This window comes from Hemitrygon akajei, chromosome 6 (genome assembly GCF_048418815.1).
Source record: "Hemitrygon akajei chromosome 6, sHemAka1.3, whole genome shotgun sequence".
Lineage (NCBI taxonomy): Eukaryota > Metazoa > Chordata > Chondrichthyes > Myliobatiformes > Dasyatidae > Hemitrygon > Hemitrygon akajei.
The window spans coordinates 93,438,480-93,462,142 of NC_133129.1; the positions used below are offsets into that span (position 1 = coordinate 93,438,480).

The 23,663-nt window shown below is 43.0% G+C and overlaps 1 protein-coding gene across 1 annotated transcript in view; it reads left to right on the plus strand.

Annotated features, from left to right (window-relative positions):
- alox12 (arachidonate 12-lipoxygenase) overlaps positions 1-23,663 on the plus strand; it is a 72,123-nt gene that overhangs the window by 40,621 nt on the left and 7,839 nt on the right. Inside the window, exons 8-12 of the mRNA XM_073048887.1 lie at positions 551-754; positions 2,354-2,440; positions 7,236-7,405; positions 15,892-16,013; positions 21,432-21,538. Of these exons, the coding sequence (XP_072904988.1) occupies positions 551-754; positions 2,354-2,440; positions 7,236-7,405; positions 15,892-16,013; positions 21,432-21,538 (690 nt within the window). The remainder of the gene's footprint in view (positions 1-550; positions 755-2,353; positions 2,441-7,235; positions 7,406-15,891; positions 16,014-21,431; positions 21,539-23,663) is intronic.

Here is a 23,663-nt window from a genome sequence, read left to right on the forward strand (position 1 = left end):
CACAAGGGCGAAGTCAGCAGACTAACTGAGCTGAAGAAAGTTCTGCAGATCAAAGACTCTCCCAGTTACTGAGGAAGTACAGAGGTATGTCCAAAGCCAAAGCCTGGAAACTGTCAAACAATGGTTAACAGCTCTGGCTACCAGACTAAGGAGATACATTAAGGACACAGAAGCCAAGCAAATATGAATATAAAATATATGGAGAGAAGAGTCAAATAGACACAAAAGAGTGCCTCAGAGTGAGAAAGAGAGAGAGAGAGAGAGAGAGAGAGAGAGAGAGAGAGAGAGAGAAAAGGTTTGGATAGGAGAAAGAGAAGGACTCCCATGGGGCAATGCAAGTAAAAGTGAGATTGAAGCGGAAGGAGAGGGAAAGTGACAGAGAGTTAGGGTGGATAGTGGACAGAATGGCCTTCTGTATTCTCTGGGAATGTACAGCAACCAGAAAGAGTGAGTGAGTAGCGTTGGGTCCTTCAGGAGCTCAGGGTTCGAGGCTCCTATACCGGGCCAACGTTTCACACTGGTTCACACTCTCACCCTCCCTCCCCTGCAGCTTGGCCAGAAGCCAGGGCCCAACAATCCCATCTTCCTGCCCTCAGATCCGGAGAACCTCTGGCTGCTGGCCAAGATCTGGGTGCGGAGCTCCGATTTCCAGCTGCATCAGGTCAGCTTCCACCTGTGTGGGACTCACCTCCTGGGGGAGGTGTTCTGCATCGCCACATTGAGGCAGCTTCCTGCCGTGCACCCCATCTTCAAGGTGAGTGTCCCCTACACTCCCTCCCTTCCTCTTCATTCACCCATCCCTCTTGCTCTCTCTCTCTCTCAGGATCCCTCTGTCCTTTTCTCTCCCTTCCATTCTCCATTCCCACTTACCACCTCCTTTCTCACTCCATCTCCCTCTCTCCATCTCTATTTCTTTCCCTTCATTTTGTTGTCTTTCTGACACTGTATATCTCCCCCTCTGGCTCTCTGTTCTCCCTCTCTCTTGCTCTGTACTTTCCCCCATTCCATCTCCCCCCCCCCCCATCTCTATGTATATCAGGTCGGTCTGTGGAGCGCTTTCTGCAGCTCTCCCACCCATATTGTGAATCGCCCCACAGATATCAATCTCCCTGCCCAGCGGCTGATACGGGAGATATCCCACTGTGCTTCTCCTCTGCCTTCCCCCACTGTTCCTCCCTCCGTTGTCCCCTCTCTTACCCTTTCCCTCCATATTCCTACTCTTCCTCCCTCCCTGTATTACCCTATTTTCACTACTACTTATTGTGGGTGGAACAATAGTGGGTGAGGACACACTGAGGCTTCGGAGGGCAAAGTTAAACGGAACTATGGTAGTTGGAGCTTCACTGGGGACTATGCTGGGAGGGTCTTCACTGGGGACTATGCTGGGAGGGTTGTCAATGGGATCTATGGTGGGAGGGGCTTCACTGGGGACTATGGTGGGAGGGGCTTCACTGGGGACTATGGTGGGAGAGGCTTCACTGGGGACTATGGTGGGAGGGGCTTCACTGGGGACTATGGTGGGAGAGGCTTCACTGGGGACTATGGTGGGAGGGGCTTCACTGGGGACTATGGTGAGAGAGGCTTCACTGGGGACTATGGTGGGAGGGACTTCACTGGGGACTATGGTGGGAGGGGCCTCACTGGGGACTATGGTGGGAGGGGCTTCACTGGGGACTATGGTGGGAGAGGCTTCACTGGGGACTATGGTGGGAGGGGCTTCACTGGGGACTATGGTGGGAGGGGCCTCACTGGGGCCTATGGTGGGAGGGGCTTCACTGGGGACTATGGTGGGAGGGTCTTCACTGGGGACTATGGTGGGAGGGGCTTCACCGGGGGGCTAGGGTAGGAGGGTCATCACTGGGGTCTATATTGGGAGGGGCTTGATTAGGGACTATGGTGGGAGGGGCTTCATTGGGGACTTGTGCGGATGACTACTGTGGACTAGGAGCTGGGCTTCACTGGAGACAATAGTGGGCAGAGCTTCACTAGAAACTGGTGGGCAGAGATTCACTCATGGCTATGGTGGGTGAAGCTGTACTGAGACCTAAGTTGAATGAAAAATTACTGGATGAAGACCACTTCCTGGTCACAGGTGAAGTTTCCTTGAAAATGATAACTAAAAAGGGATTATTTGTGTGAATGGCTAGAACCACGGTCTACACACTCTCCTTGCCTTTTTTCCCTCATCTGCTGGTGAGATAATGGGAGGGTAATTCACCAACAATAGGCCTCACCTTCCACTCTCTTTTCCAGTGTTTTTGTGTGGAAGCTCTTTTGTCAGCACAGGTCTGAGTTAAGTTGCAGTCCCAAACTTGTGTTGAATAACCTGGTGATCCTTCCTTTCTTTCTTCAGCTTCTGACTCCACATACAAGATACACGTTGGAGATAAACACAAGGGCCAGAAACGAGCTCCTGGGCAAGCACGGTGTCATTGCCAGAGTAAGCCTCCCCTTTGTGGCCTTGATCACAAACTGCTGAAATTTCGTTCTGCAGGGTAGTGTAGTGGTGAGCATGACATTACTACAACGCTGGCTGTAACACTCTGGTTTGATTCCCACCCTGGTCTGTAAGGAGTTTGTATGTTCTCCCCGTGACCACATTGATTTCCTCCTGATGCTCGAGTTCCTTTCCACATTCCAAGGACATTACGTTGGGTTTAGTGAGTTGTGTGCATCCTATATTGACACCAGATGCATGGTGACATTTGCAGGCAGCCTAGAACAATCTCACTGATTTGATTTGATGCAAATGGTGCATTTCACTGTATGTTTCCATGTGCCTGTGACAAATAAAGCTAATCTTTAATCTTAAATCAAGGGCATTCAAATCTATCAATGCAGGGTTTCAAAATTTGTTTGACCCACACTCAACACATGCAGAATCTCTTTGCAGTCTTCCCCAATCTTCCTCAAACCCCTGACTGGACATAAGACCATAAGATATAGGAGCAGAATTAGGCCATTCAGCCCATTGAGTTTGCTCTGCCATTTCATCATAGCTGATCCTGGATTCCATTCAACCCCATACACCTGCCCTCTCACCATATTTCTTGATGCCCTGACCAATCAGGAATCTATCAATTTCCGCTTTGAATATACCCACAGACTTGGCTTCTATCACATTCTTTGGCAGAGCTTTCCACAGATTTGCCAGTCCTTGGCTAGAAAAATTTCTCCTTACTTCTGATCTAAAAGTTGTCCCTCAATTTTCTGACTGTGCCCTCTAGTTCTGGATACCCCTACCATAGGAAACATCCTCTCCACATCACCTTTCAATATTCGGTAGGTTTCAATGAAATCCCCAGGCATTCTTCTAAATTCCAGTGAGTACAGGCACAAAGTTGCCAAACACTCCACATATATTAACCCCATTCATTCCTGGAATCATCCTCATGAACCTTCTCTGAACTCTCTCCAATGACAATACATCCTTTTTGAGATAAGGGACCCAAACTGTTGACTATACTCCAAGTGCAGCCTGACTAGTGTCTTATGAAGCTTCAGGATTGTTTCCTTGTTTTATATTCTATTCCCCTTGAAACTGTTGCATTTGCCTTCTTTACCACAGACTCAACCTGTAAATTACCCTTCTGAGATTCTTGCATGAGGACTCCTAAGTCTCTTTGCACCTCAGTTTTCTCCCCATTTAGATAATAGCCTGCAATATTGTTCCTTTTAGCAAAATGCATTATCATACATTTCCTATCATTGTAATCCATCTGCCACTTTTTTGACCATTCTTCCAATTTGTTTAAGTCTTGCTGCAATCGTATTGCTTCCTCAGTGCTACCTACCCCTCCACCTATCTTTGTATCATCTGCAAACTTTGCCACAAAGCCATCAATTCCTTTACCCAAATCATTGACAGACAATGTGAAAGGTAGTGGTCCCGATACTGACCTCATGAGGAACATCACTAGCCAACCAGAAAAGGCCCCCTTTATTCCCGCTCACTGCCTCCTGTCAGCCATTTTTCTATCCATGGCAGTATATTTCCCGTAACACCATAGGATTTTATCTTCTTAAGTAGCCTCATGTGAAGTACCTTATCAAATGCCTTCTGAAAATCCAAGTAAAGGACATACACTGCCTCGTGTTTGTCCACCCTCCATGTTACTTCCTCAAAGAATTTTAACAGATTCCCTTTTATAGAAACCATGCTGACTTTGACTTATTTTATCATTAGTCTCCAAGTACCCTGAAACCTTGTCCTTAATAATGGACTCCAACACTTTCCCAACCACCAACGGTAGGCTAAGTGGCCTATAATTTTCTCTCTTTTGTCTTCCCCGCTTCTTAAAGAATGGTGACATTTGCAATTTTCCGACCCTCTTGGACCATACCAGAATCAAGATATTCTTGAAAGATCATGACCTATGCATTTGTTATTCTTCAGCAACTTTTGTCAGGACTCTGAGACGTAGTCTATCTCATCCAGGTGACTTATCCACCTTAAGACCTTTCAGTTTGCCTAGCGCTATTTCCTTTGTAATAGCAATGGCTCTCACTCCTGCTCCCTGACACTTACAGACCTCTAGCATACAGCTGGTGTCTTCCATGTAAAGACTGAAGCAAAATACTTATTAAGCTCATCTGCCATTTCTTTGTCCCCTATTACTACCTCACCAGTGTCATTTTCCAGTGGTCCAATATCAACTCTCACTTCCCTTTTGATCATTATATGACTGAAAAAACCTTTGGTGTCCTGCTTTATATTATCGGCTAGTTTGCCCTCATATTTCATCTTTTCCCTTCTTATAGCATTTTAGTTACCTTATGTTGGATTTTTAAAACTTCCTAATCATCCAACTTCCCTTTCACTTTTGCTACCTTATTTGCCCTTTCCTTAGCTTTCATGCAGTCCTTAACTTCCCTTGTCAGCCATAGTTGCTTAGCCCTTTGAGAAATAGGTCAACCCCCACAACACTCAAAATGCGGTACTTATTGTTGAGTGGGATGGCCACAGGAGTGCTCTCCATTATCTGACAGTCAGCCATTTATCTGTCTCCTGTGGTCCTGGGGTGACTACCTGCCTGTAGCTCCTGTCTATCATTGCTTCGCTTTCCCCAACAAGCCGAAAATCATCGAGCTGCAACTCCAATTCCCTAACACAGTCTCTAAGGAGCTGCATCTTGATGAATCTGGTGTCCTTTAATGGCTGATCTTGAATTCAGCACCTTGGATAGTTCCAGAGGGGGCTGGGAAGATAAGAGGATTATGTTTCTTTGTGTGGGCAATCTCAAACATTACAGCTCAGGAACAGGCCTTTTGGCCATGATGTCATTGCTAACCATGACACCAATTTAAAATGCACATTAACCAGTGGATAATTTATACCCCTGCCTGTCCAAGTGCTTGTCTAAACACCTCTTAAAATTCCTGCTTTCTCCACCTCCTCAGGCAATGCACTCTGTAACAAAAAAAACTTGACCCAGAAAAAACATTCCCCATCTCAACTCAAAGCTATGCCCTCTAGTATTTGCCATATCCACCCTAAGTAATTTATCAGCAAAACCACTCGTACCATTACTGTATATGTGTGCCTAAGACTTTAGCACTGTACTGTAATTTTATGTATTACACTGTACTTCTACTCCAAAAAAAACAAACTCCATGACAGCTGTGATTGACAATACACCTGATTCAGATGTGGATCTCTATTGTAGACTGAAAGTGGGAAGTGGGTAGGGAGAGGGGAATTATGGTTGGTAAAAAGGGAAGGGAGAGAGGAGGGAGCAGGAAACACCAGAGAGACATTCTGTAATGATTAGTAAAACAATTGTTTGGAATGAAATGACCTTGCCTGGAACCTCAGGGCTGGGTGTGCCTGCAGCCGCGCTACTTCTCGCCCACCCATGCACTCCCTTACTGCCACTTTTCCCCCACATCTCCTGCAGTGCACCACCCTCACCATTCCCAGCAATCTTTGGTCCCATCAGATTTACAAACTTACTATCTGTTCCACGTTGACAAATACAGTACTGCGCAAAAAGTCTTAGGCACCCTACTTACATGAGGGATAGAGGTATACAAAATTATGAGGGATACAGATAGGGTAAATGCAAGCAGGCTTTTTCCACTGAGGTGGTGTGGGACTATGACTAGAGTTCATGGGTTAAGGGTGGGAGGTGAAAACTTCACTCAGAGGGAATGTGGAATGAGCACAAGTGGTGCATGTAAACTGAATTTCAATGTTTAAAAGAAATTAAAAGATGGAGGGAATGCAAGGAGGTATTAAGGGAGGACAAAGGAAATTAATGTAAAGACAGAAAGAAACAAGGCAAAATTTAGAGAAAAGAAAAATAAAACCAGCAAGGATGTAAGGAGAGAAATAGTTAGTTTATTACAGAGGGAAGGAGTGATGGGAGGAGAGAAGCAAGGGAGGAAAGAAAGATAGATGGGAGAGGAGAGAGCTGGAAAAGAATGAATCTGATAGGAGAGCAGAAAGGACCGTGGGTGGAAGGGAAGAAGGAGGGGCACCGGAGGAAGGTGATGGGCAGATGGGGAAATGGTTTAATGCAAATGGGACAGCAAGGGCTCAACTGGCTGAAGATCTGTTTTCATTCAATTCTTTCTTTCTTTATTTAGCACAGTAACAGGCCCTTCCAGCTCAATGAGCTCACACTGCCCAATTACACTCATGAGCCTGTTCATTTCCTGCCCCTCCTGTAAGGAGTTTGTATGTTCTCCCTGTGACCACGTGTGTTTTCTCCGAATGCTCTTGTTTCACCCCCACAGTCTAAAGACGGTTGGTAGATTATTGGGCATTGTAAATTGACCTATGATTAGGCAAGTTTAAACCGGGGTTTGCTGGGCAGCATAGCTCGAAGGGCTGAAAGGACCTATTCCACACAGTCTCTCAATGAATCTAATTAACCCACTAACCTATCTTTAGAATGTGGGAGGAAACAGGGGCACCCAGTGGAAACCCACAAGGACAACGTACAAACTCCATGCAGACTGTGATGGGAATTGAACTTTGTTCATTGGCACTGTAATACTGTTATTGCTAACCACTGTACCACTGTTCTTGCTAAGTAAGGGGGTGAAAACTGATCAGTGTTGGCTTACAGTGGGAGGGGGCAATAAACGGACATAGGGTATTGAGTTAATAATGAGATCAGTCTTGATCCTATTATGCAGTGGACCAGGTTTGAGAGGCATTCAACTCCTCTATGTCGCCAAGAAACAATTAAATTCTGATTGGAGAAATCTGCTTTGATATTTCCCCCCAGGTAGTGGCCTCGGGTGGCCCTGGCTTGGATGCAGTTGCCCAGAGGACCTTTAAGTCATTCACCTACAGGTCCATATGTTTCCCTGACAACTTGGAGGACCGAGGAGTGCAGGGGCTGAAGGAATACTTCTACCAGGCTGATGGAATCCAAATCTGGGCTGCCATCAGCAAGTAAGTTTCTCTGGAAGTCAGAGTAACAGGATTACATTTTTAATTGGAGACATGTTGTTTGCCAGTCTTCGTTTGTTTGTAGAGATTTATTTTGTTCTTGTATTTCAATATTTTGTATTTATTTGTTCTACTATGAATCACCTCAGGAAAATGAACCTCAGGGAGTATATAGTCACATATACTTCTGTGCAAGCATCTTGGGCACACATTTATAGCTAGGATGCACAAGATTTTTGTGGTAATTTTATGTATTCATGGTTTTTAATTTCATGACGGATGTGTGTGATGATAAACCTGATTCTGATATGGGTCTCTATTGTGGGCTGGGAGTGTCATGGTCCCTTCTGGCAATCCCCCACCTGTCTATTTACCTCAGGAATTGGGCCTCAATCCCCTCGTTTAGTTTCCAATCATTCCCAGGTTCCACTAACTACACACACCTGCTTTCCATCAGCAAATGCAGGATAAAAACCCTGTGACCACAACAAGGTGCTGCCAGTTCGTTGGTTGACTCTGGTGTGAGTAACCTTGTTTCATGGTTCTTAGGACTGCCAGTTCTAGGTCTAGCATCACTCTTGGATGCCGACTCCATGCTCGCTATGTTAATATTGCCTCCCGACTCTGCCTCCACGCCTGTGTTCTGTACTTGGGTTCGTCCACTGCCATGCTTGTGTAACAGGGAGTGGGAAGGGAGCAGAGAAGATGCAGTGGAGGTAAACAATAAAGTTCAAGATCATAATGAGGTGACTGTGAGGTCAAGGGGCCAAGAATCTACTTTATCATTCAAGAGGTCTACATCAGGAGTGGTCCATAATTTCAGGCTTTTGTGTCTTCTGGCCAATGGGAGAGGGGAGACGGGAGAACGGCCAGGGTTGGTGGGGTCTTTGATCATACTGGCTGCTTCACTGAAGCAGCAAGAAGTGCAGACAGAGTCCATCGAAGGGAGGCTGTAAATGGCGGTCATTGTGGATTCAGGACATGCCACAGGGCCAGTTTCCATACTGTATAACACCAGCAGTAGCCTCTCAAGGTTTAGCCGATATCTAACTTGATGAATGGTCTCAGTCCAAAACAGTGCCTAAGACTTTTGCACTGTATTTGTCAATGTGGAACAAAGAGCGGGTTTGTAAGTCTGTTAGGAGCTGACTATATTTATAAATCTCTGTAGCTTACTTTGCTCCATGCAGTAGCCCCACCCCATACCAGACAGTGATGCAGCCAGTTAGAATGCTCTCCGTGGTACATCTGTAGATATGTGCAAGTGTCTTTGGTGACAAACCAAATCTCCTCAAACTCCAAATGAACTACAGCCACTGTTGTGCCTTCTTTGTAGCTGCATCAATATGGGTTTCCACACTAGGAAGAAGCCAACACACTGGTAGCCACTCTAATCTGAGAGGGAGCAAGATCTCTTCTTCGGATGAAGGGTCTTGGCCTGAAACATCACTCTGTTGATTTCCCTACAAAGATGCTGCCTGGCTTGCTGAATTGCTTCATAAGATTGTTATTGGTTTGCAGTTGCTAAGGGTTGGTCTGCAGAGATGAGAGGACCTGTCACAGCAGGAAAGAAGGCCATTCTGCCCATTGACTCTATGCTGATAGAACAATTCCATCAGCCCACGTGCCTGTACTTTCACAGTAGTGTGGCAAATTATTCTTTATCAGTGCCTCTCCAATTACACTTTAGAAAGTGTCAATTGCCTCTTGTTTCTATCACCTGGATCTTGGTGACTCTCTGCAGCTTTCCTACATATTTTCTCAAAAGCCTCTTGTTCCCTTCAACCCAAAATTCCATACTCCACAAACAAAAAAAAACTCTAGAGAGTTGTGGACATAGCTTGGCACATGACAGATCGTCTACACTTCTCGCTATCTCGCTAAAGCAGCCAGCATAGTCAATGGCCACACACACCCTAGACATTCTATCTTTCAAACAGTTCAAATTAATATCAGAGAAATTATACAGTATAGAACCTTAAGTTCTTACTCTTCACAGACATGCATGTCACAAGAATCCCCAAGGAATGAGTGATGGTAATATCAGAACTCCAAAGCTCCCTCTCCCCCCCCACACACAAACAGCAGCAGAAACATCGACCCTCCTTCTCGCCCCTCCCAGCCACTGACCCAGCAGAAACAGTAACCCCCCACTACTATGCAAATCTCTCAAAGAGACCTTGATCCAGAGTCCATCAAACTACAGTCCATAGCCCAGCACTTCGGTATCTCAGCCAGACTCTCTCTCACCAGCGAGGGAGAGAGTGATCACTCCTGCAACAATGAGAGCGGGAAAGCAGCAACTCGCTGTTCCAATATTACGATCTTTTATGTCACTTCTCCAAGCTCCCCCCCCCCCAACTCAAGGACTAATAGGTTCCCACTCACTATCGAGAGAGAGAGAGAAGGGGGGAGGTATCGCTCGAGTACGGGGGGCCTTCTTCCGACAGTAGTGCACACTGCCTATTCGAGCGATGTTTCCGTCTCCCACGATTCTTCAGTCAGCAAAATCGGTGAGGAATCGGGTTATCCAATCGGTCACCCCTCCCTCCCGCCCCCCCCCGGAGGCGCACATCTCCCAGGCCACTACGGAGATATCGAAATGCCAGGACCACTTGCAGCGAACCGTAGTTTGAACTGCAGATCATGGAATCCCAGCCACCATGAAAGGAAAAGACAGACACGAGAAAGGAAGAATGAGCTGTTTTATGGACGATCTGGAAGAAGTTGCCTGGGTCGACTAAAACCTCTGGCGCCTCTCCCTATTGGGCAGAAGATACAAAAGCCTGAAAGCACGCACCACATGGTTCAAGGACAGCTTCTGTCCTGATGTTATAAGGTTATTGAACATATCCCAGTACAATAAGATAGACCCTTGCCCTCACAATCTACCTCGTTATGACCCTTGCACCATGTTGTCTGTCTGCACTGCACTTCCTCTGCAAGTGTAACACTCTATTCTGCATCCTGTTATTGCTTTTCCCTTGCACTACCTCAATGTACTGATGTGATGAAATGGATGGCTTGTGATGAATGGATCAGTATATATGGTGTTGGAAATCTGTTTATTTTCTGAACCCTAGGGTTCTTCTGTATGTCAGGAATGATGAGCAGTCTTAATTCTATTGATAGTTCATTTTAGAGTACAGCAAACATACAAATTCTAAGCAAGCTAAATAAAGAGCTAAGAAACAATGCTAAGAGGTGAATGAATGAATGTGAAGACAAAAGGAACAAAGATGATGGCTTAGAAAAATCAGTGGCTTCAATGATTCAATTTAATGTTAGAGAATGTATACAATATACAGCCTGAAATTGTTACTCTTCACAGACATCCACAAAACAGAGAGGGGAAAAAAACAAATAATAAATGATAGAAAAACATTAGAGCCCAAAGCCCTCCCAACTCTCCCCTCCCACGCACAAGTGACAACAAAGCACCAGCCCTCGCTGCAGGTGTTCTTACTCTGATGTTTAACTTTAAAAGAGATGTTTTGCACTCTGAGGCGGATACGAATGGACATTTTTTGGTTCTTATTGTTCAATGTTGTGGTAAGATGTTTCTTATTGCTAATATTTATGGTTATAATATTAGAAATTATAATGATAGATTACTTGAGATTTTGGAAAAACATTTTGATTATTGGCTCTCTAAATTTCCTGATGTATTTATTGTTATGGGAGGAGACTTTAATATGGTATTAGATGAAAATATTGATCAATGGCCACCAAGGCAACACACTACTTATAATAACTTTACTAGCTTTATTCAGAAGTTTAATATCATAGATATTTGGAGAGAGCACTTTCCTGGAGTTAGAAATTATACTTGAACTAATAAATCTATTACATGCATGTCTAGACTAGATTACTGGTTACTATCTGATACCTTAAGAGATAATAATAATTTTTTCCCTCACTGTTAACAGATCATAAAGCTATCCATATAAAAATTGTATTATCTTCAGCTGAATCCAATTTTAAATCTTATTGGAAATTAAATAATTCCATTTTGGGGCATGAAGTTGTCTCTTTGCACATTAAAAAGCTGGCAACACACACAAAATGCTGGTGGAACACAGCAGGCCAGGCAGCATCTATAAGGAGAAGCACTGTCGACATTTCAGGCTGAGACCCTTCGTCAGGAAGCTGGCAACTTACTTTTTACATAAAGAGGTGGTAGAGAATAATTTCTCTACAAATTGGAAACTTTTTAAATTTGAATCTGCCAAATTCTTTAGGAAATACAGTAGTGATTTAGTAAAGAAAAGAAAATTGGGAGAACAATCATTGATCTCAAAGATTGCAGATTTATGTGAATTGTTTCCAGATAACCTTTCAGGGAAAGATAAAGAGGAGCTGTCTTTGTTGAAGGATAAGTAAACCATCTTTATCTTATAAAGGCAGAAGGGGATATGTGAGATCTAGAAAACAATCGTTGGAAGAGGGTGAACAGAGTACGGCTTATTTCTTTCATTTAAAAAAGCAACGTGCCCAATTCAGTTCCATTCATTGGCTTAATATTGATGGTGTGATTACAGAGGACTTCAAAAAAATAACAAAATATTTTTCTGCTTTTTATAGTAAACTGTATAGCTCAAAATATTGTGAAGCATCTACACTATATTTCATTAATCATATTAATATTCTTAGGAACCTGTCCAATGATCAGAAAGACCTGTGTGATGCTCCTATTACCTTGGGAGAGGTTAAGGCTGCCATTTCAAACTTAAAAAATAATAAGTCGCTGGGTGTGGACGGTCTGACTGAAGAATTTTGTAAGATGCTTTCTGACATCCTAGCTCCCTTTTTACTAAAATTGTTTTTAGAATGTATTGATAAAGAATTTCTTCCCACTTCTTTAACACAGGGTCTTATTACTTTAATTCCTAAACCAAGAAAAGATAAATTATTTATCGATAATTGGTGTCCTATTTGCTTTCTCAATAGCGATTATAAAATTCTGGCCCAAATCTTTGCTAACAGAATGAAAGTAGTTTTACCATTTATTATTGATGAAAAACAGTCAGGTTTCATGAAGGATTGTCATATCTCTAATAGTGTCAGATCAGTTTTAGATTTTATTGATTATTCTCATCTTGTTCAAAATGATAATTTTACATTGTATTTTAGATTTCTACAAAGCTTTTGATACTATTGAGCATCAGTTTATCTTCTCTGCTCTTGGTAAATTTGGATTTGGTCCATTATTTTGTAAGGCTCTTACACCTTATTTCTTATCTCACCTTATTTCTTCCTTTTATGTGCTCAGCTGCTCAACTATTCCATCAAGTCTAGTCCTCTTAAAGGCATTTCCTGTGCAAATTCCAATTTTCTGATTAGTCAGGTTGCAGATGATACAACTCTTTTCTTAAATGATGTTTTGGAAATCTCATTGGCTTTAAACCGTGTTTCTGTTTTTTCCAAAACCTCAGACCTATTGTGAATTGTGAATTGTTTCCTCTTAAAGGTTACACTCAATCTATAATTAATAATATTCCAGTAAACGACAAAGTTACATAGTTGGGGATAACTATTGTTAAAAATGGATACTTAAGGTGTGTGGGTAATTTTCAACCTCTTATAGACAAAACCAAAAAGAGGTTAAACCAGTGGCTTCAAAGGGATTTACCTTTGAAAGGCCGGGTTTTGCTTTGTAAAGCAGAAGGTCTTTCCAGGATTTTATATATATACAGATATATATATATTTAGCTCTCCCCTTATACATTGATAAAAAAAAATCTGTAAATTGATAGACATCATGTTGTTTAACTTCCTATGGAAAAGTAAAGTTCATTATATTAAAAAAATCTGCTGTCATGAATAGTTATGACGGGGGGGTGTCTAAATTTTCTTGATTTTGACAGTGTTAATAATACTTTTTAAATTAATTGGGTTAAACAATGTTTACGTAATCCTACTTCTATATGGAATTGTATTCCTTCTTTTGTCTTTTCCCAGGTTGGTGGATTGAAATTTTTTCTTTTATGTGATTACAAAATAGACGAAGTTCCTCTCTGTTTATCTCAGTTTTATAAACAGATACTCTTATCTTGGTCTTTGATTTACAAACACAATTTTTCTCCACATAGTTAATTTATCTGGAATAACCACAATATAACTTATAAGAATGAACCTTTGTTTTATAAAGATTGGTTTGATAATAATATTTTGTTAGTTAAACAGTCATTTAAATTAAGCGGTACTTTATTGAGTTATACTGAGTTTTTATCCACCTTTGAACTTCCTGTGACTCCAAAAGAATTTGCTGTTCTTATGGATGCAATTCCCTCTGGTGTAATTATGTTGTTTAGAACTACATCATATTTGGTAGTTGAATTACCCAACTTGGATCCATCCAGTACAGCTGTAGGAAAGATTTGTTTTCCTCTGTCTTTTAAAGAATTAATAAAGGTATTAGAAGTTTGTTTCAAAAAGACGTTACTTCTATTCCTACGGCTGTTAGTTTTTGAAAGAGTTGCTTGGGGAATCTGAGGAGGAGGAGTATTTGGGGCTTATTTAATAAATTTTTATTGAGGAATAAAAATAAAGAAATTTCATTTAAAATTATACATAGATATTATCCAACCAATGTTTATTTGACAAGGTTTAACTCTAATATTGAAGCTCACTGTTCCTTTTGTGGTTTATATCCAGAGGATTTATTTCATCTGTTTTGGGATTGTGAATATGTTAAAACATTTTGGGTTGTTGTTTGTCAATTTATACATCAATATATTAATGTGGATTTTACGTTTTGTTTTGAAAATGTCTTATTTGGGTTTACTAATAATACCAAATCTCATAGGGATCATTTCTTTATCATAAATCTTTTGTTAATTTACAGCAAATTTTATATCCATAAATGCAAATACAGCAATAAGAAACCTTCATTTATATTTCTTATGTCAGACTTCAAACTATACGTTATTACTCTGAAAACTTCCCATAACCAGAAAGCTGCAAAGACTGTACAAATCTGTCAACGTTTCGGGTTATCTCTGTAAATGTTCGTTTTGTGACTCCTTTTAGATATAATTCCTTCTGTCCAACAGTATTTAGAGTGGATTTTCTTGTTTATTCGTATATTTGTTGCTGCTTATGTGTGAATCCCTGGCTTTGTCAGCATATGTTTAGTGTTTCTATTTTTGTTTGTGTTCAATAAAATTTTTTTAAAAATCAGCCCTCCCCCTCCCCCAATTGTTCCATCAAAAAGCATTAGCCCCCACGCCCCCCACCCCACCACACATAATGTGAGCAATAGCAAGCCCACAGAGACCATAAAAACTACTGTCCATCCCAACACGTCAACTTCTCAGCAGGCCCTGTCTCTCTCCCTCTCTAACGGGGGAGAGAGCGATATCACTCCTGCCACAGTAAGAGAGGAGGCCAACAGCCCACTGTTTCGATGTTGCAGTCTGCAGTGCTGCTTATTCAACTTCCCTGACTTGAGAATCAGCAGACTCTCTCTTGTGGCTCGTGTGCGGGGGCTTCCAACCCACTGTCTCGATGTCTCAATCTCCCATGACACTTCAGTAGGTGACAGTGGGGAGGAATTGGGTCGCTCTCAGGGTGGCACCCCAAGGGTGCTCATCTTCCAAGATCCTGGAGATCCCAAAACTCAGCAAGTTCTGAAGAGAAAGAAACTACTGTCTTGTGAAGAACATAATTTGAGTGCAAATGTAGATTATGGACTCTGACAGGACCCCAGCCACCTTGAAAAGGGGAAAAAAGACTTGAGAGCAGAAGATTTAAACTGTTTCGCCAATGAACTCGAAGTAGTCACCCAGGTCCAAAAATACCTGGTGCTATCTTTAGCTCCTCGCATTTGCACCATCTTTATAGATAAGATTAGGAAAATTCCTTAGATAGGCATAAACTAGTTAATAGGCTACATAATTAAAACAACTACATTATGTGGGTAATGTGCTAATACTTATAGATAATACTTATATTATACTAATACTTTATAGATAAGATTAGGAAAATTCCTTAGATAGGCATAAACTAGTTAATAGGCTACATAATTAAAACAATTACATCATGTGCTAATACTTAGCCAATGAAAAATGAGATAGGTAAGAAACTGTTTAGCCTTTATATCACTTTCTGCCAGTGAGTGAAGATTATCCACCACATACTCTGGAAAATACACGAGTTTATAAAAAAGTACAAATCTTATACAAAGTATTATTTTAGAAAAACTGTGGTTTCCAACAGGGGCAATAATAAAGCCAATTATCAATTCACAAATTTACCAGTTATCTCTGCTCTCCTGCACAAATCTCTCTTAAATGTCACTCCTCTGGTGAACAGTAATGTTGGAAAGAGAGTCACGGGGTTTGGACCCATGGATGATGGAGGAACAGCAATGTATTTCCAAGTTGAAACAGAGACCAGGGATGGGGTAAGACAGAAGGGTTTCTCAGAGAAGGGTCTTGCAGACAAACAAGATGGAGAGGATGCTTAATCATGTTTCTGTCCCACAGGTACGTGAAGAACATCATGGGGCTCTACTACAAGAGTGACTCCGACGTACTTGAAGACGTGGAGTTGCAGGCTTGGCTGAAGGATGTGGTCCAAGAGGGATTTGCAGAGCTTCCTGAATTTGGTGAGTGGAAGTTCTAGTTTTGAGGTATAGTTGGGGGGGACAGCAATCAGTTGAGAAAAGAGCAGCTCCAGGTGTTGCCCCATTGTCAACCTCTCCAAAAAATGGATCTTGTCCTGAACCACTATATCCTCCTGTTTGGAACCTGGATCCAAGAGATGAAGTGACCACTAGGGTTTTACCACTCTTGAGATAAGGACGCTGCAGCAATGCCCATTGTTCATTGCCCCCTGGGTGCGGGGAGGGTGGGGTTAAGACTCAGCCACTGTTCTGGGTCTGGAGTCATGTAGAAGGTAGAGGAGGATGAGTAGCAGTTCCATTGTAACTTCAAGGTCAGCGTGTTACAGCAGGTTTATTTAAGGCCATAAATTTTCTAGCTACCGGACTGTGGGTGTGTGCCTCGATACACATTCCAGCCACTCAGACACTTGGCTCATAACTTTTCCCTGCTTTCTCCCTGAAGCCTGTTTGATGATCCAAACGTAGCCACAATACTGAGGGCAGCTCCGTGGTGCAGGTGATAAAGTTACTGCCTCCCTGTCTCAGTGACCCTGGGTTCAGTCCTGACCTTGGATAATATCCATCTGTGGAGTTTTCCTGGTTTGTGACCAAGTGGATTTCCCTTGGGTGTCTATGCGTCATTGAGCATTGAAATAGGCCTTTCGGCCCTCTGAGTCCATGCTAACCATATAACCATATAACATATAACCATATAACAATCACAGCACGGAAACAGGCCATTCCGGCCCTCCTAGTCCATGCCGAACTCTTAATCTCACCTAGTCCCACCTACCCACACTCAGCCCATAACCCTCCACTCCTTTCCTGTCCATATACCTATCCAATTTTACCTTAAATGACACAACTGAACTGGCCTCTACTACTTCTACAGGAAGCTCATTCCACACAGCTATCACTCTCTGAGTAAAGAAATACCCCCTCGTGTTTCCCTTAAACTTTTGCCCCCTAACTCTCAAATCATGTCCTCTCATTTGAATCTCCCCTACTCTCAATGGAAACAGCCTATTCACGTCAACTCTATCTATCCCTCTCAACATTTTAAATACCTCGATCAAATCCCCCCTCAACCTTCTACGCTCCAATGAATAGAGACCTAACTTGTTCAACCTTTCTCTGTAACTTAAGTGCTGAAACCCAGGTAACATCCTAGTAAATCGTAAACCATCAACCACCCATTTATACTAATCCCAGTTTATTCTCCCCAAATTCCCATTAGCTGTCCCCAGGTTCTACCCCTCACTTACATACTAGGATTAATTTAGCAAATTATGTTGCTGAATGTTCAATGTTGTTAGTTTGTTTATTCAGATAGAGCATGGAATAAGCCCTTCTAGACGTTCAAGCCACAGGGCCCTGCAATCCCCTGATTTAACCTAGCCTAATCATGGGGCAATTTACAATACAGGGAGATCTGAACATCAGCTTGGCCAAAGAGATAGATTTAACGATGACATTTCCTCAGTTTGGGGGGTGGGGGTGGAACAAAGAGAGCAGTTTAGGGAGGGAGTACCAGAGTTTGGGATATGCTGTAATGTACTTAAGCACATACAGTATATACAGTGGCATGCAAAAGTTTGGGCGCCCCTGGTCAAAATCTCTGTTACTGTGAATAGCTAAGTGTGTAAAGGATGATCGGATTTCCAAAAGGCATAAAGTTAAAGATGACACATTTCTTTAATATTTTAATCAAGATTACTTTTACAGTTTCAAAATAACAAAAAAGGAAAAGGGCCCAAAGCAAAAGTTTGGGCACCATTCATGGTCGATACTTAGTAACATCCCCTTTGGCAAGTATCACAGCTTGTAAACGCTTTCTGTAGCCAGCTAAGAGTCTTTCAATTCTTGTTTGGGGGATTTTTGCCCATTCTTCCTTGCAAAAGGCTTCTAGTTCTGTGAGATTCTTGGGCCATCTTGCATGCAGTTCTCTTTTGAGGTCTATCCACAGATTTTCAATGATGTTTAGGTCAGGGGACTGTGAGGGTCATGGCAAAACCTTCAGCTTGTGCCACTTGAGGTAGTCCAATGTGGATCTTGACGTGTGTGTAGGATCATTATCCTATTGTAGAAGCAATCCTCTTTGCAGCTTCAGTTTTTTTACAGATGGTGTGATGTTTGCTTCCAAAATTTGTGGGTATTTAATTGAAATCATTCTTCCCTCTACTAGTGAAATGTTCCCCATGCCACTGGCTGTAACAGAAGCCCAAAACATGATTAGTCCACCCTCGTGTTTAACAGTTGGAGAGGTGTTCTTTTCATGAAATTCTGCGCCCTTTTTTCTCCAAACACACCTTTGCTCACTGCGGCCAGAAGTTCTATTTTAACTTCATCAGTCCACAGGACTGGTTTCCAAAATGTATCAGACTTGTTTAGATGTTCCTTTGCAGACTTCTGATGCTGAATTTTGTTGTGAAGATGCAGGAAAGGTTTTCTTCTGATGACTCTTCCATGAAGGTCATATTTGTGCAGGTGTCGCTGCACAATAGAACAGTGCACCACCACTCCAGAGTCTGCTAGATCTTCCTGAAGGTCTTTTGCAGTCAAATGGGGGTTTTGATTTGCCTTTCTAGCAATCCTACAAGCAGCTCTCTCAGAAAGTTTTCTTGGTCTTCCAGACCTCAACTTGACCTCCACCGTTCCTGTTAACTGCCATTCTTTAATTACATTACAAACTGAGGAAATGGCTACCTGAAAACACTTTGCTACCTTCTTACAGCCTTCTCCTGCTTTGTGGGCATCATTTATTTTAATTTTCAGAGTGCTAGGCAGCTGCTTAGTGGAGCCCATTGCTGCTGATTGCTGGGACAAGGTTTGAGGAGTATTTCAGGGCATTTATAAAGCTTTGAAATTTGCATTACCTGACCTTTCCTAACGATGACTGTGAACAAGCCATAGCCCTAACAAGCTAATTAAGTTCTGAGAGCTTGGTAAAAGTTATCTGAGAGCTCAAATCTCTTGGGGTGCCCAAACTTTTGCACCGTGCTCCTTTCCTTTCCTTCACTCTAAAATTGTACAAAACAACAATAATACACTAATTTTGTTTAAAATGTTGAAAAGAATGCTTCATCTTTAGTTTTATGACTTTTGGAGATCAGCTCATCTTCTACTCACTTAACTATTCACAGCAATAGAAATTTTGACCAGGGGCGCCCAAACCTTTCCATGAGACTCTATATATATGTATAAAATCACACGCGCGTGCACGTGTATACACACACACACACACACACACACACACACACACACACACACACACACACACACACACACACACACTCACACACACACACACACACACACACACACACACACACACACACACACACACACACACACACACACACACACACACACACACACACACACACACACACAATCTAAGGTCATTAGATTCCCAACAATTAGTTTATTGGCCATTATGGAGTGTCTCTCTGGTGCTTCCCACTCACTCACATCTTCCTTTCCCCTTTTTCCACCCATGATTCCCCTCTCCCCCCCCCCCCCCACTTCCCGCTCTCAGTCCACAATAGAGACCCTTATCAGGATCAGGTTTATCATCACTCACAGATGTCATGAAATTTGTTTCTTTTTTTGCAGCAGCAGTACAGTGAAATACAAAAACTTACTACAGTACTGTGCAAAGGTCTTAGGCACCTTAACTATATAAAATATATATATACACCCAAGAGTTTTCCACAGTACTGTAGGTAGCCAAAGGGTGTCTGCAATAAGGAGGTATTAGTCCTCAGAACCAGATGGGGATTGAAGGGTTTTCAGTGTGAGGGATTCTGTTGGAGGCCGAATAATAAGAAGAGACCTGGGTTCAATTCTGGCACTGTCAGCAAGGGGTTTGTATGTTCCCCCTGTGATCATGTGGCTTTCTCTCAGTGCTCCAGTTTCCTCCCACATTCCAAATACATACATGTTAGAAGGTTAATTGGTCACATGAGTGTAATTAGATGGTGTGGACTCGGTGGGGTGGAAGGTTTTGTAACTGTAATCTAAATCCAGATCCTCAGCAGATCCAGCAGTATCTTCAGGGAGTGGATGAGTCAGTCCGACAGCCTTCCACCAGAACCTGACACATCACCATTGGTTCTGTCTCCTCAACTGCTGACTGACCTGCCGAGACTTCCCAGCACTTTCTGTCGGATTTCTGTCATCTGCAGAATTTTGCCTTTCAGAGACAGGGAATTTCAAATTTGGACATCACCTCTCCCCCTTCCTGGGAACTCCTGGAGAAACCATGTGATCCCAGAGAGGGGAGGACAGATACTGGGCATGGTAAAGACAGAGAATGTGTACAGTATACAAAGGGAAATCCTTACTCTTCACAGACCTCCTCGAAACAGAATGGGTGACAGAAAAGTGTTAGAACGTCAAAGCCTCCCTCCCACACACAAGCAGCAGCAAAGCATCAACCCTCTCCCCATTTGTTAATTGAAACGCATCAGCCCCCCCACCACACACCACACAAGCAAAATCAAGCTCCCAGAGACCAAGATCTAGAGCCCAACAAAAACTACTGTCCATCCCACACTTCATCTCAGACAACCTCTCACTCCTCACCCTCCAACAGCTACAGTCTGCCATGTCACTGGTCCAAGCCCATCCGACTTCAAAGCCCAGCACACTCTCCCTCACAGGTATGTGAAGGGTCATCTACCGGAGAGGGCAGGAAGAAAGGCAGGGTGAAGGAGTAGGAAAATGTGGAGGGTTGAAGCTAGGATTGAATATGGGGCTGAAGAGAGGTATGTCCTATGTCCGAGAGCCAAACGGCTGATTTACAGTGAGCTTCCTGAGGTGTTTTTTTGGCATCCAGCGTCTAACCTTCTTTGCGGTGGCGTGTTGGGGAGGCAGCATTAAGAAGAGGGATGCCTCACATCTTAATAAGCTGGTAAGGAAGGCAGGCTCTGTCGTGGGCACAGAACTGGAGAGTATGACATCGGTAGCAGAGCGAAGGGCGCTGAGTAGGCTACAGTCAATCATGGAAAACCCTGAACATCCACTGCATAGCACCATCCAGAGACAGAGAAGCAGCTTCAGCGGCAGGTTGCTATCGATGCAATGCTCCTCAGACAGGATGAAGAGATCATTACTCCCCAATGCCATTCGGCTTTACAATTCAAACGCCAGGGGAAAGATATGTTAAAGTGCCGGGGTTATGACTGAGCTTAAGTTACCATTCAATGTATTTTAGTAAACTATTTAAGAACTTTTTAAAAGCTATTTATTAATGCTTTTTTTGAGAGGGTGATTTTAGATGCATATCATATTTATACTGAGTTAAGTATTGTAATTAGTTTTTGATACAATAAGTGTATGGGACATTGGAAAAATGTTGAATTTCCCTGTGGGGATGAATAAAGTATCTATCTATCTATCTAACCTTGTCTGTACTAGTTTCAGGAATGCCGACGAGCTTTAAGACCAGGGAGGTGCTGTTCAAATTCCTCACCGTGGTGATTTTCACCTGCTCGGCCCAGCACGCTGCAGTGAACAATGGCCAGGTAAGGGCTCTGTCTCATTTCAACTCCACCTACATCCTCCCGACCCCAATGTACCCCCCCATCTCTTCTTCAACCTCTCCACACTCGGGGGATCCCTCAGTCCCTGTTCCAGGTTGGACTGTCTGACCTTGGTATAGGAGGGGAAAAAGATCTGGGGGGTGTGGTGGGGAATGAGCCATATCAGATCAATTGCCAGTAGGTGGCAAGTTCAAATGCAGTCAATTGATCCTGTAGTAAATTGACTGGGCCGCCAAATCACGCAGGCTTTCAAGTGCACAGGTCTTTCACCTCAGTGGCCTTGGTTTGTAGCTCACGCACTGAAAGTTACACAGCTTGTACCATTATGACTCAGTTAAAAGTGTACATTACTCAGTAGTCACACCACTCCATTGTCATTCTTGCTCCGTGGACGCGGAGCAGGGGAGACTGCTGACAGTTAGACAAGCCAATCAGAGCTGTGGCGTCCTGGGGTGAGTGAGGTCCCTGCCCCAGTAGAAGCATTTGGAGCATCAATGGGAAGAACTTCTCTTCCTTAGATGAATACTAAGCATCTGCTAAGCACAGCTAAAGTAATCAAGAACCCAAGAGGTTACAGATGCTGCAATATGGAGATTTTTGCCTGTTTATACCTCCCTCTGCACCTATCACCCACACATTTCACCCACTGGATCCCTTCACCATCTGATTCCATCTGCCCTACATTTCACCCCTAATGGTTCCCATTCTCACCCTGCTTACTGGAAATGGTAGGCTTGATGCTCTACAATATTTACTTGACTCTGTGCTGAACTGAGGCTGTGGTCTGCTCTGGACTTCGTGTCTATGAACTTACTTTTGTTCTGACTGCTCTTTGCTTACTTTTATTGTTTGCATGATTTGTTTTCCTTCTCTCTCTGCATATTGAGTGTTTGAAAGTCTTCTTTTTTGGGTTCTTTTGGGTTTTTTGGTTTTGTGGCTGCCTGTAGGGAGTTGAATCTAAGGGTTGTACAATGTAACATACTTTGATAAATGTTCAAAGTTCACTTTTATCACCACCACACAGCCTGTGTCCCCCCCCCCCCCATCACCCTCCCCTCACTTGGCTCCATTTTCCCCTTGTCTACCTCCATCTCCTCCCAACTCCATACCTTTCCCCCTCACCCACCTGTCCGTCATCCTTCACCCCTCCTCAGTCTACCAATCACCTGCTGGCTCTTGTCTCTCCCCCCCCCCCCACTTCTTTGGATCGGTTACCTTCCATGTCCTTTTGAACACCCTGACCTACTATCTGCAACACAGCACATTTCTTTATCACCCTCTAACTACACCACTAACACTTAACCTGTCCTATCACGTATATCCCCTTTGTCCTATCCATTCCTGCCCACATCCATAGGCCAGCACAGTAGCACAGCAGTTAACATAATGCTATTAAGCACCCGCGACCTGGGTTCAATTCCGCCACTGTCTGTACGTTCTCCCTGTGGCCACGTGGGTTTCCTCTGGGTTCTCCGGTTTCTTCCCACATTGCAAAGATGTTCAGGGTTAGGACTGGGATTGGCAAACTGTGCACATCCTATGTTGGCACTGGAAGCTTGGTGACACTTGAGGGCTGCCTGCGGCCCATCGTTGGACTGTGTTGGTCATTGTAGCAAATGATGCCCTTTTGCTGCATTTGTCGATGTTTTGATATACATGTGACAAGTAAAGCTGAACTTACCTTAAAAATCTAACCCAACGGAGACTTTACATCGGATCATTTAGAAATTAATGATGCATTTAAAAATTTTTATTCTCGGCTTTATTCCTCTGAATCCCTGAATGACAATATCTCTGTGGATCAATTTTTACAGAATCTGAATATCCCCTCACTTTCATCTGATTTCAAAGCCAAACTTAATGCGCCTATATCACTAGAAGAAATATCTTTTGCAATTTCTGCACTGTCCTCAGGGAAATCTCCTGGACCTGATGGGTTCCCTGTGGAATTTTATAAATCATTCTCCTCACTTCTTTCTCCTCAGTTACTTTCAGTATTATCTGACTCGTTTAACTACGGCAAATTGCCACCCTCTTTCAATGAGGCATCTATTATTCTTCTTTTAAAAAAGGGCAAAGACCCAACAGAGTGTTCCTCGTACAGGCC